Here is an 18590-nt window from a genome sequence, read left to right on the forward strand (position 1 = left end):
GGGTAAAGTTAGTCATCCAGTAACTTGTCATTTGAAGGTAACAGTTTGACAAATTGTTAAATTTCTACACCAATATTTGACATTAAGCAGCACTGCAACTCTTCAACGATAAGTGGACAATCTTGTTGCTCATCCTCTCGTATATAGCGATTGCTCGAAGTATCAGGGATCAAATCTGAGTTTCAAACACTGCAACGCATCAGGGAGGGGTAGAGTTACCTGGACACTGTTTCATGAGGCAGTCACACCTACTAGATTAACTAGTTTAGATTTGGTCTGTGTCCAGGAACAAGAGGGTGTGACTGCGAGTGAGGCAGGTAGGGGGATCCGAGACATAGTGCTGGAGGAGCCTCAGCCCTTGAGTTTGCCCAACAGGTCTGAGATTGTTGCTTCCTGTGAGATGAGAGTTGGGACTGTAGGAAGTATGACAAGCAAAAAGGGAATGTGATTAAGGGAGCCAGTCGGGGTGGGGGGTGGGGTAGAAGAGAAGAGAAAAGTAGTTGTAATTGGGGATAATTGTAGTCAGGAGAATAGCACAGTTCTCTAACGCAAGGATTGAGAGTCCAGAAGGATACATCATCTTCCTGGTGCCCTGGTTTGGGACGTCTAGCAGAGAAATTTGGAATGGGTTGGGGGGGGGGGGGCATCCAATTGCCATGGTACCAATGATGTAGGAAGACAAGGAAAGAAGTTCTGTTGAGGGAATTTGAGCAGCTAGGGACTAAATTAAAATGCAAAAAGATAATGATCTGTGGATTGTTACCTCAGCCACATTCAAATTTGTACAGTGTTAAATGTGTGGCATAAGTATTGGGGAAAGAGGAAGCCGTTCCAGTGGGACAGACTCATCTCAACTATGCTGAGACCAGTGTCCTGCCAATCACATAACTAAGGATGAGGGTAGAGATTTAAGTAAATACTAGGGGATGGGTTCAACAGTTTGGAAAAGTATGGATAAAGAAAAAGGGAAGGCCAGTACAGGAGAGGTCATGAAATAAAGAACAAGACAAAAAATTAGAACGGAATAAGTATTTAACTTAAGCAACATGGAGACAAAATTTTAAAACTGTGATGAATACTGGACTGAGGGTGTTATATTTTACTGTACATAGCACAGTTAGAAATTGGAAGATGACATCAGTATCACTGAGATGTGGTTGAAAGAAGATCACAGCTGGAAGCTTAAATTCCAAGGATTAGCATTATGTTGAAAGGACAGGCAGTTGAGCAAAGGTAAGGGATGGCTTTGTTGGTAAAAGATGAAATCAAGTCCTTAGAAAGAAGTGAAATAGTATCAGCAGACATAGAATTCTTGGAGATAGAGTTAAGAAACTGCAAGGGTAAAAACTGTGCCTAATGGGAGTGCTGTGCGGGCTTCTGAACAGTAGCCAGGATGTAGGATACAGATTACAATGGGAGATAGAAAAAAACAGGCAACATCGAAATTTCAAGCAGGGTAGACAAAGGAGGGTCAGTGGATGTTCACTTGGATTCTCAAAAGGCATTTAACAAGGTGCTGCACATGAGGCTGCTAAACAAGATAAGTGGCCATGGTATTATAGGAAAGATACTAGCATGGACAGAAGATTGACAAGCAAGAGGCAAAAGTAGGAATAAAGGGGCCTTTTCTGGTTAGTTGCTGGTGGATTAGTGGTGTTCCACAGAGGTCAGTTTTAGGTCTGCTACTTTTAACATGATCTGGATGATGAATTTTATGGCTTTAAGGCCAAGTTTGTGGACAATATGTTAGAGGGTGGATAGTGTTGAGGAAGCAGATTAGGAGAATAGGCAAAGAGTGCTAAATTGACATAGTCTCGGAAAGTGCACAATCATGCACTTTGGTAAAAGAAATAAAGGCATAGACTATTTTGTAAACGGGGAGTGAATTCGGATATCAGAGGTGAAAGAGAACTTGGGAGTCATAGTGTAGAATTCAGGTAGAGTCGGTAGTAAGAAAGGCAAATGAAATTTAACATTCGTTTCGAGAGGACATAAAAGCAAGGACATAATACTGAGGCTTAATAAGGCATTGATCAGACCACATTTGCATTATTGTTAGCAGTTTTGGGCCCCATATTGAAGAAATAATGTGCTAACATTGGAGAAGGTCTAGAGGCATTTTACAAGAATGATCCCGCGAACAAAAGGGTTTATGTATGAGCATTTGATGGCTCTGGACCTGTACTCACTGCAGTTCAGAAGAATGAGGCAAGGGGGAGATCTCATTTAAAATCTACTGAATATTGAAAGGCATAGATAGAATGAATGTACAGAGGACGTTTTCAGTAGCGGGAGCATCAAGAATGAGAGGGCACAGGCTAAGAATGGAAGGGCATCGTTTAGAACAAAGACAAGGAGGAATTTCTTTAGCCAGAGGATGGAAAATCTGGGGAATTCATTGACACATATTGCTGTGGATGCCAACTCTTAGATATACAGTATTTAATACAGTGGTTGATAGGTTTTTGATTAGTAAGGTTCTCAAAAGTTATGGGGAGAAGGCAGGAGAATGTGGTTGAGAGAGAAAATGGTGGAGCAGACTCAATAAGCTGAATGACCTAATTCTCTTCCTATGTCAGTCTTGTGTTGAAATAACTTTTGAGAAAACTGCTACCCTTCATAGTTTCATTGCACCCCAAAGAAGAGTGGGTTTCCTTAAAATGGTGCTAACCATTTGCAGTGTTAGGCACTCATTAATGCATGTAGCATTGGGCAGTGAAGGGAGTGTTTGGGCATGCGAGAATTTGTTTAAATGCTCCTGTAATGCTAATTTAGCATGTTTGTGTGCAATGCAACGAATGGGCATGGGTTATCTGTATATTAAAATCCCACATCCAATGCCAGAAGAATCAGTTTTTCTCCCTGTTGTCTAGATGTTCTTGTGCTTTAGGATAAATCAAGTAAAATAAATATCAGCACAAATATTCATTTTCTGGCACCTTTACAAAATTATAATTTTTTTTTTACTTGTTTAAAGTGAGTAAGCATCCAAGTGGTACACCAAGCTGAAGTTTGATAATCACTTCTCTACTTTCATCAGTATATTTTACCGTAGAAGCATAGGGCCAAAATTAATTCTAGTAGTAAACTGACAGCACTTGTTATCTTTTGATTCGCCACCTAAAGCCATTCCATTTTTACATTTCAAGGGGTTTCCTGGTACAAGACTGTGCACAATATAATCCCATTATATAGCCAGAACACATCACGGTCACAACTGGCTTGGATAATGCCAAGAGGTTTAAACAGCTATCAATTAGAAAATGCTTTTGTACAGCCCTGAAACTTGAACTATTAAAAACTATTCAAAATAAATGAAACAATTACTTTAATGTAAAGAAAATACCTAGGCATATTCAAACATCTAAACATTTCTGTAAACTGAATTAATTAAAATATTTCACTATTGCTTACCCTTCACTCTCATAGACACTTTTCTCCTGACAAAAGAAGTACCTGCTGGTAATTGCAACCAATTTCCACTTCTAGACCTCATTACGCTTCATTAGTGGAGTATTGTCAGTAAACCCCAATAGCTAACATATTCTGGACTCCGTATTCACATGTCATAAATGTAGTGATCCCTAATGCCACTGGAGATTTATCTCCAATTTTGCCCTTTTTCCAATTTTGATTCAATCTTGTGCTAGCTAAAATAGCCACTCTTAATATTGAGGTCTATATTTTCTCTCTCTGTTAGTGTAAAAGCTATGGAGTAGGTAAGCACATGAACAGCATGGTTACTAAAGTTTTTTGCTGTGTGTATGAAGGTGGTTGACATTGGTTGGTAATTTTGTTTAATGGTTGCTATAGTTTGTTCTGCTCACTTAGCAGTTGTAACATCTGATTTGTGTGGGGTGCCTCAGTAGTATAGCAGTTAGCATGACGCTATTACAGATCAGGCTGTTCCAGAGTTTGGAGATCAGTTTCGGCGCTGTCTGTAAGGAGTCTTTAGGTCCTTCCCAAGGAATGCGTGGGTTTTCCCCGGGTGCTCTGGTTTCTTCCCACAGTCCAAAGACGTACCAGGTAGGCTAATTGGTCATTGTAAATTGTCCTGTAATTAGGTTAGGGTTAATAAGGGTTGTGAGGTTGCTGGGGTGGCTCAAAGGGTTGAATGGACCTACTCCATGCTGTTTTGCTAAATAAATATTTCTTGGACTAGAACAGCTTGGGAAAGTTGAGCATGTTCTTAGCAGGTATGTAATTTAAAACTAAAATATTGCACCTAATCATTGCTGCCTTTTTTCGTACACTGAAATGATTTTTGTTCTGTTTTCCACAGGCAATGATCCTTTACATAGATTAGCACAATAACTGCCACAATGTGTGGCATTTGTGAATTATTTTGGTTTACACATTTTGGGCATTCATTGCTAACAAGTTCCTCCCAAATCAGGTATAACTGTGAGAAATTAGCAAAATCCTTTGCCTTGCTCCAACATACCCCTGACTTCTAATAGCTATGTTACTTCACTATTAATTATACAAATGTCTGTATCTTCTAAGTGAGTTTTAAAATGAGTACCAGCTGGCATGTGCTAATTACTTAAATTAGCAATAGTTTGTTCAACAAGTGCATGACCTTCAAAATCATACAGAGATGACCCAAATTAATTTTATATTAGATTGTTAATATTCTTCAGACGAGAATGTATTCGATTTGTATGGCTCTTAATTTAAACTTGGGGTCCAGGCTAAAGGATTATAACAACATTGCAAACTAGGAATTTTTAAACACTTGTAACTTCAGAGTTTAGTCATTAATTTAAATTTTGATCATTAAATCGGTACAGGACAGAATGAGGCCATTTAGCTCGTCCATTTGAGCTCTTTGGCCAGAATAGTTAATTTGTTCCACTCCCTGTTTGTTCTGCCTTGTAAATTTTGTCTTGCCATGTGTTTATCCAATATACTGTACAAGACCACACAGAATTTGTCTTCCTCATATCTGCAGGCAGTACATTCCAAATTCTGAGAATACATTGCATTTTTAAAATGGAGCTTTTTCTCAATTACTTTCCCCATTATCTTATACGTGTTTCCTCAACTCCGACAGAAACAGCCTCCCCCACTACCCACTTTATATATTTATATCAGATCTCTCAAAGGAAAGCAACCCCAATAACTCTATCCTACCTATACTTGTAACTGTAACCTTTCATGCCAGGAACCATCGTTTTGATCCTTTCTAATGCCTACACATCCTTCCTATAATGAGGCAAGCAGAATGGATCACAATACTCCAGTCAGGGCCACCTGGTAGATTGGTATTCTTTATTCTATATTGCTCCCCCTCCCAGTAACATAATTATAAAGTAACAGGGCTTTCAGTTAAAACTGAGGTGTGAAGGAAATTTTTCTCAACAAGTGATGAACTTCTTGAATATTCTACCCAATTGGAGGTATTTGAAGAGGAAGTAGTTTAATTTGTGAAATTTCAGGGTAATCAGCATGGTGATGAACTGGCACAAAGAGGAGGTAGTCCAGAGACATATCGGATTTGATCCTATTGAATAGGAGGTAGGCTTGAGGAGCCATATGGCCTGTTACTGCTCTTATTTTGGTACTCCTACCAAAATGTGAATTCTCGAATTCCTTCAAACTTTATCTGCTGCATTTTTGTCTTATTAGTTTACATGCTAATGCAATGTATCACTGTCCTCTCATAGTTCACAATACTGGACATGTAGAAATTACCACTCAAATACTTCCAAATTTATGTGGTTGCTTAAGTAAAAATAAAACAATGGCTGTGACACTGATCCCTGTGGAATGCCACTGTTCACCTCCCTCCAGTCGTCTTTTTAAAAAAAAGTCACCATAACACACTATTAGATGTTACTTAGTTGATTATGGCAAGTGATTATTTTTGATAATTTTGTTATACAGCACCTTTAAAATTCCTTCTAAAGTTTATGTACACTACATTAGCTGTATTGCTCTTGTCAATTCTATTAATTTGATTAAAAACAATTTCCCTTTAATTGATGCATGCTATTTTGTCTTATTCCATTTTCCACCTGGTGATTTTTAACCTGTTATAGCTTAATGTTTCTTGATGTTTTTCCACAACTGACAGTCCTTTTCTGAACAAGGGAGTTACGGTTGTCATTTTCCGGTCCTCCAGCAACACTTCTGTATCCAAAAAACAACGAAAAATTATGGACAGTGCATAGCCTTTTGCTCTCATATTTTTCTCAGGATATTAGGATAAGTCCCGTCTCGGTCTGGTGATATACCTAATTCCTTTCCTAATACCTTCATGCTATGAATTTTTTAATGTATTATATCTAAAGTCCCAGTTATCTTCTCCACTATTATCTTGGAAGTACCTTCTCCCCTCAAATACAGATGCTAAATACTCATTTAGTGCCTTTCACTTCCCTGTGCAAGTCACATCAGTAAGTACCACACCTCTATGACTTGTTTGCCTATAAAATACTGCTGGAATTTGCATATATTTCTGCAGCTGCTCTTTACACATACACTCCCTCAGTCTCTCTGATCTTAAGTATTCATTTCTCCTTTGATTCTTTCTTAATTCTTGCTGGTATTAACAACTCAACACTAGACATTGGCAGTTTGTTTTGGCTTTCTTTTCTCTTTGATAGTTTGCATGCACATGGAAGTTAGAAGGCATGGATTCAACTCCCATCTCAGAGGCTTAAGGATATCAGTCAAACTAACATTGAAGTGATTTATTGACCAACCTAATGCTACCCGTTCAAATGAGTATACGCAGCATCTAACTGCTTCTAGAAAAAGAACCTTCAGTCTCAGCTAGGCTGCTCAAATGCTTCTGGTCAAGCGTGTTGCAGTGGTACTATTGTACCCAATCATCTGCTGTTCCCCTTGCTTTACAACAATTTATTTTTTTTTTTGTAAGGCTTTGGAACATGTTGAAAATGTGTATATTGCTACATAAAAATAAATTCTGTTTTGTATTTTGTTTCTAGAAAGGATTACGAACGCTCTGTATAGCCTGCAAATTTCTATCCAAGCAAGAGTATAAAGAAATAGAATCTCAGCTGCTCGCAGCCAGGACATCTCTGCACCATCGTGAGCAAGTTGTAGCAGATACTTTCAATATTATTGAGAAAGACCTCCACCTGCTGGGAATTTCTGGAATAGAGGACAAGTATGTTTATGATCTGACATTATTGTTAGTCTATGAATGTTTTCTTCATTATATTAAAGCTAATTATGCAAATATTTAGTGTCTTGAGTAATTTGATAATGCGATGAGAGAATTCTGTAGTTCAAAATTATGTACATTACTATAGACATTTCTGACTTCATCATTATTCTGCAGTGTTAGTACTTACGCTATGTGAATTGAATTCAAAGATATACCAATATACTAGAATGTTTAAAGTCTTGAATTCGGGTTTAGAGTCTTTCAAAATCATTTTATCGGCTTTGCAGTTTATGCAAATCTGAAGATGAAGAATATAAGCGGCAGATTTTGCATAAAGAGATAAATTGACATCTGACAGTTGTATAGTAAAATGAATGGCATATTTCATGCTAACCAATTCCCAACATGTTTGTTTAAAAATTCAGTTACCTGTACAGTCAGGAATTGCTGTTATTCTGGGCTCTGTGAGATGATCTTTTGCATACTGTTGTGACGAAGTATCAGAGTAAAATCAGGGATAATCCTTCAAGCATTGGCAATCTATTTCTCTTCAAGAGTTTGTGATAATGGATGGAGGCACTAGAAAGACTTGCTATGCTTAAAGTAAATCAAGTCTGGATCCATTGTATCTTGGGCTTTGAAGGTAAAGATCTCAAATGTAGGGAGGACTGGAAGATTATGATAAACCCTTTTGCAAAGTGTCTGAAAACTGAAAAAGGACAAACATTACACCCTTCTAAAAGAGATGTGAGGATATTCCAAGCAAATGTAGATCTGTCAGCTTAAGTTTAGTTTTGGGAAGCTTTTTGAAACTATAATTACACTAAACATTAATAGATATTGGAAAAAGTTTGAGTTGATAAAGGTGAGCTCAAGAAGGTTTCACTGACGCCTGACTAAGTTTAAGGTTATTTCTTAAGATTTGTCTGGAACAACATGAAAAGTTGTTGTTAAATGGCCCAAAAAAACTGTCACTATAAGTTAATGTAGTTTGGAAGAGCTGTTTTGTAAGAATATTACAAAATAGGTGTTCGAACATTCCAGTGGTCCAATCAACAACGAGAGCAGAGCACTGCAAATTAAATAAAATTACAGAAGTGGCAAGCGGGGTGGCCATTGTTGGGAGTAGGCCAGTGGTGAGAGTAGGAGCGTCAGGCTTTGACTTGAGGCATCGACGAGAAGAGGCTGAGGACAAAGAAACAGGTTAGAAGATTTGCTCTTGGTTGCCCATTGTACAGTGCAGGCAGGATGGCAGATATGGCAGTCGAATGCTCCTCCTGTAGGATGTGGGAATTCATGGAACCTGATAGTCTCCCTGATGACTACACCTGCAGGAAGTGCAGCCAAATCCTGCATTAAGGAGTTGGATGAACTTGGGATCATCCGGGAGGCAGAGTAATTGATAGATGCAACTTTTGAGCAGGTGGTTACACCCAAAAAAAAAATGGATACTATAGAGAGTGCAGAGGAGATTTACAAGGATGTTGCCTGGATTGGAGAGCATGCCTCGTGAGAATAGGTTGAGTGAACATGGCCTTTTCTCCTGAAGCGACAGAGGATGAGGGGTGACCTGATAGAGGTGTATAAGATGATGAAGAGGCATTGATCATGTGGATAGCCAGAGGCTTTTTCCCAGGGCTGAAATGGCTAACATGAGGGGGTATAGTTTTATGGTGCTTAGAAGAAGGTACAAGGGGGGTGCCAGAGGCAAGTTTTTCACACAGAGAGTGGTGGGTGCGTGGAATGCACTGCCAACAAAGGTGGTAGAAGTAGATACAATAGGGTCTTTTAAGAGACTCTTAGATAGGTACATGGAGCTTAGAAAAATAGAGGGCTATGCGGTAAGGAAATTCTAAGCAGCTTTTAGAGTAGGTTGTAGGCCGAAGGACCTGTAATGTGCTGTAGATTTTCTATGTTTCAATTAATCTAAGGAAAATAGTTGCACATAAGCAAGCACTTTCTTTTTCTGTACCTGTACCTCTTCCTAGAGATGCTGCCTGGCCTGCTGCGTTCACCAGCAACTTTGATGTGGGTTGCTTGAATCTCCAGCGTCTGCAGAATTCCTCGTGTTTACTTTCTTTTTCTCTCAGTTTTAGGCTACATATAAAGCATCATACCAACCAGTCCCAATTTTCTTTTTAGTAGCTTTTGTTATAAAATACCGATACTACTTGTGATCCTGTAGATTGTATTGCTGCTTTAATTATGTACAAGAGTAAAGCTTAACAAAGTGACATGGTCCTTGAGTAAAGAGACAAGTCCCAAGCTTCAGAACATAAAAGTTCAAGTAACTGTGTTTCTGGTAACTTCCTGTGATAACAGCAATTTCTGATTATGTCTAAATGTTGAAAGGGTATCATTGAAGGATAAAGACATTTTAATTGTAGATCTATAATATTTTATGTGAATTTACATTGATTTTATGTGATAGTTATTGAACTCATTGTAATACATTACTTGAGCAATTTGAGCCAAAGTCAACTGTTTTGTGAGTAGCATCTTTGAGCTGCTGTTATGACTCCTTTTAATGCAATATTTCTTAGTTTTGATTTAGTGATACAGTGCTGAGTTGGCCCTTCTGGCCCTTCGAGTCATACTGCCCCAGTAACCCCAACCTAATCACGGAACAAGTTACAATTACAAGTTAACCTACCCAGCATGTCTTTGGACTGGGAGGAAATTGGAGCACCCGGAAGAAACCCATGCATTCCACGGGAAGACATACAGATTCCTTATAGGCGGTGCCAGAATTGAACTCCAAACTCTGGAACGCCCTGAGCTATAATAGCATCACACTAACTGCTATGCTACTGTGGCGCCAATGGTGGAAGAAGCATTTGTTAGCAGTATGATTCTGTCTATGAAAAAATTGCATTTCTGGACATTGATATCTTTAACACATTTGTGGCCCCAACCAATAAAAGCAGAAGCAATTCATTGAAATATTCTGCTGGTCACTTAATGATGGGCTTCAGATTTCCATCAGTGAATAACTCTATAATCAACATTTTTCAGTTAAAAACTTTAACTTAAAATCTTTAGTGTTTACCCAATTTCCATCTGCAAACCAAACCGGAAAGTAATTCATTTTAAAATACTAAGCATGCAATTGTGTGAGCTTGGTATTCTAAAAAGGATAGCTCTCACATGGGGTTTTCAAAAAGTAATTGGTTAAATACTTAAGATTTTAAGTTGAGGTTCTTAAAATGAAAAATGTTGATTATAGAGTTATTCATTGATCTGCAAAGTTAAAGAGTTCTCAGTACTTTATTTTGTTCATAGAGGCTACTAAATAATTGCACATCACAGAATGCATATGTTGTCCAAATAAGTTCCTATGTTACCTCCATCATACTTATAACTTGCTTCTGCCATTAAATGTTTTACTATGCATGTCTAAGCTTGAGCAATATGCCTTCCAACAGAAACAAGCCATATGAAACATCAACTTAATGCTGATCAGACACATTTTCCTGTGCCTGTTGTTTGAGCTCTACAACTGATTTTCTAACTGTTTATTCAGTTCACTTTTAAAAGCCCTGACTTTTCTCTTCTACTGACTTTTCTCTTCTACTGACTTTTTTCCACTGTTTCAGACAGTACCAACCAACCATAGGTAACCTCGGCACCTGCACTTTTCTTCAGAATCAGGTTTACTATCAGAAGCATGTGACGTGAAATTTGTTAACTTAATGCTAAATCTGTAATCCCCTGGCTTTTGGATCAACTAATGGTTGTAGCTTCTCTCTATTTATCTTGCCAATGCTAGTGTACTCCAAATCAAATGTCCAGTCGTTTTGTACCTGAATCTTGCCTTCACCTTGTCTGGAATCTTCACATAATTCCTGAAGTGATAAATATCTGAAGTTTACTTTCTCATTGTCCAACAGAAAGTTTCTACAGATTTATAAAAATACAAATGATTAGTGTTTTGGGACCAGAGTGCCCCAGTTTATTAAGATCACCTTTGTACACTTTTCCTTCATTAAAACAAAATTTAATTGTGTTACATTACTCAGTGTGCTACACTACATTACTGTGAGTCCTGCTGGAATTTAAACTTTAAATTTCAGGTGTTTTGAAAACAATAATGACCTGGTAAGAGTCACTGCTAAAACAACAAAATGGATTGCATCCATTTTTGAAAAACGTCGTCAATAGATGGGTGTTTTATTATTCACCAAGCAACAGTAATTCACACATAACTTTTGATGTTTCTTCTACCTAATTTCACCTGCCCCCGTTTTCCTTTTGTCTCCAGAGGATGAAGACTCATTATAGGTATGTTTCCATGAAAGTATGGAGTTTTGGAACTTCAGACAAGTAATTATTTTTCATATGCAAATCTAGGAAATTACATGCAGTGCATTTGACCAACACATATCAAGCTGAACTTGTTTCTGAGCCCATTCTGCCTCCCCATGTATTTTGCTGATGCATTGAACAGCCATTTCTGTGGCAAAAGTTAACCACTACTTGATATTAAGTATTTTCCTATCTTTGAATCTTGTTCCAGATTGCAAGACAAAGTACCTGAAACAATTGAGGCGCTCAAATTAGCAGGCATCAAAGTGTGGGTTCTTACAGGCGATAAACAAGAAACTGCAATTAGTGTGTGTTTATCCAGTGGGCACTTTCACAAGACGATGAATATTTTGGAGCTTACTAATCAGAAATCTGACATTGAATGTGCTGAGCAGCTTCGCAGGCTTGTTATCAGGTAATCAGGTTCTCTTTTCTGAGATCTATAAATTAAGTAGTTGTGCATTTTCTAATTGTACACTGAATTAGTTCTAGAAAAGTCATTTATTGTTTCCTGAATACTGATATTTTAAAGTCTTAGTAAGAATTGTATTTGTCTTTGATTACCTTTTCCTAACATTTTTTTTATAAATTCTGTAAGAAGTTGCATTTATTTAGCACCTTTTAAGAGAGAAACCTGTTGTGATAGTTCATGAAAATCATCAGGCAAAAATCATTAAGCCAAAATAAGATGTAAAGCATGAGAGCAGAGTTTGGCTGGAAAATTAGGGGCTGAGAGGACAAGCTGAGATTTAAATATAAGCATGAGCATTTTTAATATAAGGATAAGCTGCAGATTATTTATCAACATTTTGGAAGTGAGGATGGGGCATGGAGGAAATACTGCAACAGTTTAATCTGTGTGCTAAATACATGGCTAGGGTCTTTTCCAGCAGATACCCAAATTAAGGTGGGAGTGAATGTTTAAAAATGTTCAGGAACAAAGGTTGAACTCATCGTCAAATAGTACAAATAGTGTGCTTATTGTTCAGTACTACCTGAGCATAAAGCTTCGATATAAGGGTGCATCTTCAATCCATGTCGTAGCATGAAGATGATGGCCAGGACATCAGGCCAGGTATAAGCTGACAGGTGGTAAGAAATGTGGTGGGGAGACAAAGCTCTTTCTTCAGTGTGTGCATAATAACTGACTGTAGATAAGAAGAAATCAACCTTGGATTCATTGAAAATTGCAGACATGGGAAGGTAATGATGAAAATACAATGCTACCAATGCATAATGTATCCATGCTTTTGGTTTTACTCTGAACCATTTGGCTATCAAAATTCTTACAGTATCTATATCAACTACTGGTTAAGCAGTCAAAAGAGTCCTTCCTGGTACTACTGGAATATTAGCTGCCCTCTGGATAAACATTTCCATAAAAGTTAGTAGAATGTGACTGATAACAGCATGGTTTTATCGATGGGCCAAATGGCCTAATTATGCTCCTATATCTTATCGACGAATGATAATGCTTTTGTGTGTATGTAATATTTTATAAACTGAACTTTTATTCTATGACAAAGGGTTGCATTTTATCAATGAAACATAACGTCGTCATTGTTATCAAGTAAATTAAATGACAAATGTAGCTAAGTATCTTGCATTTTAATACTTTGGATCAGGTCAGCCATTGCACTATTTGATTATATATGTAGTTTAGCTGTACAAGAGACTTTCTGGCGCAAACTTAGAAACCTGCAGCTTGCAGTTCAACAAATGATTTATCATTACAGAGTGAAACATGATCACGTGGTGCAACATGGCTTAGTTGTAGATGGAAGCAGCCTTTCACTTGCACTCAGAGGACATGAAGAATTGTTCATGGAAATTAGCAAAAGCTGCAGTGCTGTGTTATGTTGTCGAATGGCACCACTACAAAAAGCAAAAGTAAGTGGACTACTCAGAAATGTAGTTAGTTTCAACCTCCACACTTGTAAAATATTTATTGATACTTTATTGAAATGCAGTAGATTTCTTTTTGAAGAGACTGAACTAGTTATTTCTTATCCTCCAATAAATTTTGATTTTGAAAATGTTGTTTACTGGAATGAAATTTAAAACTTAACATTTTACTTTCTTGATAGTTTAGTAGAGAAAAAATGTTTGATGAATTCAGAATCAATGTCCATCCGGTTTGGTCCCTAATCTTAACTGGGATGCCAGCATAATAATTCCTGTTGGTCTTGCTGCTTGGGAGAGGCAAAATTAATCACCTGATAGCAGATCCCCACTGGTAACTCCTAGTTGAGAGCTGTAATTAGGCCTCCCAGGTAGCTTAGGAAAGTCAGGACAGCGTCATATGGTACCTGGGACAATTGAATTTCTTCTTTTCTGCAAAACCAAGTTCAAGTTTATTGCCATCTGATTATACAAAATGTACATACAACCAAAATAATATTCTTCCGGACCACAGTGCACCCACAAAATACATATTACACAGCACATAAACCAAAATATTACCATAAATTAGTTAAAATATAATTCAAAATGCACATAGGATGCAGTGCAGGTAAACAGTACAGTAATAGGTAAACAGCTCACTGTCCTGGTGGCAAGACCTTGGTGGTGGCAGGTCTCACATCCCGAAGGAAGAAGCTGTTACCCAGTCTGGCAGTCCTAGTCCTGAAGCTTCTGTACATCTTTCCTGACAATAGTGGTTAAAGAGATTGGGATGAGTGATAGTGATAAGGGGTCCACAACTTCAGATGCAATCTCCTGGTAAGACCCGGATCTGGGCCGTACCCTCCAAATATCCGGACCTGCATCTCGGTTTTTTTGCACTACCTTTCTTCCCATTTTTCTATTTTCTATTTATGATTTATAATTTAAATTTTTAATATTTACTATCGATTTGTAACCCAGGGAGCGGGAAGCGCAGAATCAAATATCGGCATGATGATTATACGTTCTAGTATCAATTGTTTGGCGACAATAAAGTATAAGTCACAAGTCGGGAGGCGGGTGACCCTCTCGGCAGTTTTTACTGTCCTCTGTAGAATCTTGCAGTCTGGTGCCTTGCAGTTTCCATATAACACAATGGTGCAGTCAGACAGAACAATCTTGATGGTGCTCCTGTAGAAAATTGTGAGAATGGGGGCCTCAGTCTCCTCAAAGTGTAGATCCTTAACTAGTGAGGAAAAGCTGTGGGTCCAGGTCAGATCATCCATATGTGCACACCGAGGAACTTGGTGCTCTTCACTCTGGCCACGACAGAGCCATTGATGTGCAACAGAGAATGGTCAACATGCCTTCCTGAAGCCCCTTCATCTGTTTTGCCTTGTCTACATTGAGACTCGGGTGGTTGTTCTTGCACCATTTGACAAGCCTCTCTATCTCCTCTCTGTATGCTGACTCATCATTGTTGATGAGGCCAACTTTGATTGTATCATCAGCGAACTTGATGTGGTTTAAGCTGGATCTGACAGTGCAGTTGTGAGTCAGCAGTGAACTGAGCACAGCACTGGGGTCACCAGTGCTCAGCGTGATGGAGCTTGAGATATTGTTGCCAACTTCGACTGACTTAAAGTCTTACCATCAAGTAGTCCAAGATCTAGTTGCAGAGACTTGTTGAGGGTGTCGTATACTGGCGCACTTACCGCTAAAATTCCTGGATATGGATTTTTAATTTATTCACTTCATTGATTCACCAATTTTCCTTGCTCCAGATCATGCAAAAAGATCTGGCCAGAATCTTCCTGAGCCAAACAATCTAAAGTTAAAAAGAGAAACAATTTTTAAGGTTTAAGACTCTTCATCAGACTTAAGAAAGAAGCAAAACAGGTTAATCTTGACAGCTGAGAAGGTGATGGAGGGCAATGGATAGAATGAAGGGAATTTTTCAGAGTTGTTATTGGGCATTAATGTATTTATATATCTGTCGTCATTATGGAAAGAAATTACTTGGTTGTTGCATATCTGTTGGAACTAGGTACGTGTAAATTTTATGCCATGTTTGATGCGTTATAGATGTGTCTGCACTTGAAGTACTTCATTTGCTGTTAAATGCTTTGGGATGGCTAAAATATGAAACACTGAGTGCAAGGGGTTTCAAGAATAGCTGTATGCAGTGAAAGAAGAGATTAATCCACTGGATACATTATACCTGAACTTTTCATTATTTTGGCTAGATATGACAAATCTATCAAAGGAGAAAGACTATTACTGCCAAGGTTGAAATTGATCCCTATGATTAGCAGTGTCACAGTGGTCATCTTAATTTTCTGTATTTCGTCCCTTGATTCAATGGGGACTTGTAACTCCTGATTATAGAGTCACAGTGCAGAAACAAGCCATTCAACCCACAACAACAATGCCAGCCCCACCTGCACTAATTCCATTTGCCTGCATTATGTTCCTACCCTATCTATTTTGTTTAAGTGCTTCTCTAAATGTTAAACATAGTAATTGTGTCTGACTCTACCAACTCCTCTAGCAGTGCATTCCAGATACCATTCACTCTCTGTGCAAAAAAAAACCAAATCTGTCCTTTCACCTTAAGCCTGTGTCATCTTGTTTTTGTATCCCTACCCTGGGGGAAAAAAATCCTGGCTATCTTCAAATAAGAGAAAATCTGCAGATTCTAGAAATCTAAGCAATGCACACAAAATGCTGGAGGAACTCAGCAGGCCAGACAGCATCTGTGGAAAAGAGTAAACAGTTGACATTTCAGGCCGACACCCCTCATCAGGACTCGTGAAGGGTCTTGGCTTGAAATGCCAATTGTTTCCTCTTTTCCATAGATGCTGCCTAGCCTGCTGAGTTCCTCCAGCATTATGAGTGTGCTTCTGGCTATCTACTGTATCTGTCCCACTTACAAATTTTATAAGCCTCTATCAGGTCGCTGTTCAGCCTCCTCCATTCCATGGAGAATCGAGACATCCAGTCTCTCCCTATAACTGAACTCTTCCAGTTCAGGCCACGTCCTGGTTAATCTCTCTCGCATTCTTCAGTGCATCCACATCCTTCCTAGAGTTTGGCAACCAAAGCCAAGTGCAGACTAACCAGAGTTCTGTAACTTCCGTATTAACTAATGGAGGCAAGCATGCCACGTGCTCCTTTACCACACTTGGTACCTATGTTGCTGCTTTTGGGGAGCAATAAACTTGAACCCCAAAGTCCCTTTATTCATCAATATTCCTTAGAGCTGTATATTTTTATGTATGTCCTATATGACTTCCCAAACTTTATCACCTCATTTGTGTAGATTAAATTTCATCTGCCAATACTCTTCTTAACCTTGCATCTGATCTATATCTTGCTGTAACCTTTTGACAACAACTTTCTCTGTTCATTTGATTAGTCCATCCAAAAGACACATTTTAACCCTACCAGAAGAGGCCCAAGAGCACAGGAGATAATGAGATGCATGGCAAGATAGAAAGTAGCCTAAGAAATGTATGAGTGGAGCTGCTAGCTGGCTTTAAAATAGAATAGTGTGAGTTGGGAAAGAGGCTCAAAGGCTCTCAATAGAGTAATGATAACTCCCCAAAATGTAACTGTAAATGTGTTACTCAAAACTGGCAGTTGAAAGTGGTTTAGATTATAAATGTAGACTTCTTAGCAAAACTTGTGTGCTACTATTTTAACATCTGAAAGACAACTCCCAAAAATGGAAACACATCAGTATTACTTTGGAGTATCAGCCTAAGTTGAAGAATGCACTTTGAGAGACTTAATTTAAAATGTGTATTATCTAATATTTGATTTTTAGTCTACTTTGAAATTTTTCATTTATGAATTTCATTGTACATCTCTTGTGTATGGAGACATGAAATTATGTAAATTACTTTTCATATTTTAGGTAGTCAGACTTTTGAAAACGTTGCCAACCAAGCCAATTACTTTGGCAATTGGTGATGGTGCAAATGATGTCAGCATGATACTGGAAGCAAATATTGGTATAGGTATGTGAATAATATTGTCAACTTAACCTTATTGATCTTTCTGAGCTCAAAGTAGATAAAGCAGAAAGTGTATAGTATGTGAGATGAGTTAGAATAATGCAATACCATCCAAATGTCTATAGACAGTGAAATTTTTAAAAGATTTATGTTTGTTGTAAAAGTAGTGAATGAAAATTTTAAGCAGTTCAACTTATTTTCCTTGTCTGAAAGCTAATTAATATTACCTTTCAGGTACTTGATGTCTGAGTTAACATTTTTCATTTGCCATTCGAAGTTAAAGCTTATTAAACTCTGGACCAATGATTTGGTTTGCATTACAACCACTTATAAAGGTGTGAGCTTTTCCAAATTAAACAGGTTGAATCTGGCTCACAGGAAAACACATTGGAGATGTTCTCAAATCATCTCTGAATCCTTGCCCAATAATATGAGGCGGATTACTGGATTGGGTATAGTACTACCTGGGGGTTAATTGAGTGCTGTCATCAACCTGAATTTAGGACTATGAATAAGTTGATATAATTCCTTGAATAATCTGGTTTTGTCATTCTGGATTGTGTTTCAGATTTCTATCTATCTGCTTTCTCACTCCACTAATGGTAGAGCTTTTGGCTATCATGGACTTGCACTTTAACAGCAGCACTCTCAGCCTCTGTTGCATTTTGCACCCTCACGGAGCATTTTCTTACTTTCGAATGCCAGTTTATAGACCTGAGTTTCTTTTTGTTTACAATGTAGATTTTATTAAATAGCTATTGTAAAAGTTCAAAGATTTCTGAAAACTTAATGTCTTTAAAAGCTGCCTTAACGTCTTTCCACAGGAATCATGGGTAAAGAAGGCCGACAAGCAGTGAGAAACAGTGATTATGCCATAGCAAGATTCTGCTTCCTCACTAAATTACTTTTTGTCCATGGTCATTTCTATTATATTAGAATATCACATCTTGTACAATACTTTTTTTATAAGGTATGTTATTTGACTATTCTGTTTACCAGTTGGCAACAATAGCCTTAATTTAGACTAGGTTTTAACCCATTTCCTTGCCACCTCATTCTCACTAATTCCATCATTCATGTATCATACAGATATAATACCTATACATACAGGTATAATACTATTATTCTCTGTACCTAGACAGTGATGCCTTTTATTCTCTTAGAAAGCAAAGGCATTCTGACTAAATTTAATCTTGTTCTTGTCTACTTAGTCTCTTTTCCATTAGCAGCCAAATAAATGATGT

At 37.9% G+C, this 18590-nt stretch overlaps 1 protein-coding gene across 4 annotated transcripts in view; it reads left to right on the top strand.

Moving 5' to 3' along the window:
- The window catches only part of atp11b (ATPase phospholipid transporting 11B), a 178089-nt gene that overhangs the window by 93139 nt on the left and 66360 nt on the right, over nt 1-18590 (top strand). For all 4 annotated transcript variants that reach the window (XM_072255213.1, XM_072255216.1, XM_072255214.1 and 1 more), the window contains 5 exons: nt 6957-7138; nt 11655-11858; nt 13180-13333; nt 17247-17349; nt 18171-18316. In XM_072255213.1, coding sequence (XP_072111314.1) covers nt 6957-7138; nt 11655-11858; nt 13180-13333; nt 17247-17349; nt 18171-18316 — 789 coding nt within the window. The remainder of the gene's footprint in view (nt 1-6956; nt 7139-11654; nt 11859-13179; nt 13334-17246; nt 17350-18170; nt 18317-18590) is intronic.

The sequence above is a fragment of the Mobula birostris genome, chromosome 4 (genome assembly GCF_030028105.1).
Source record: "Mobula birostris isolate sMobBir1 chromosome 4, sMobBir1.hap1, whole genome shotgun sequence".
Taxonomy (NCBI): Eukaryota; Metazoa; Chordata; class Chondrichthyes; order Myliobatiformes; family Myliobatidae; genus Mobula; species Mobula birostris.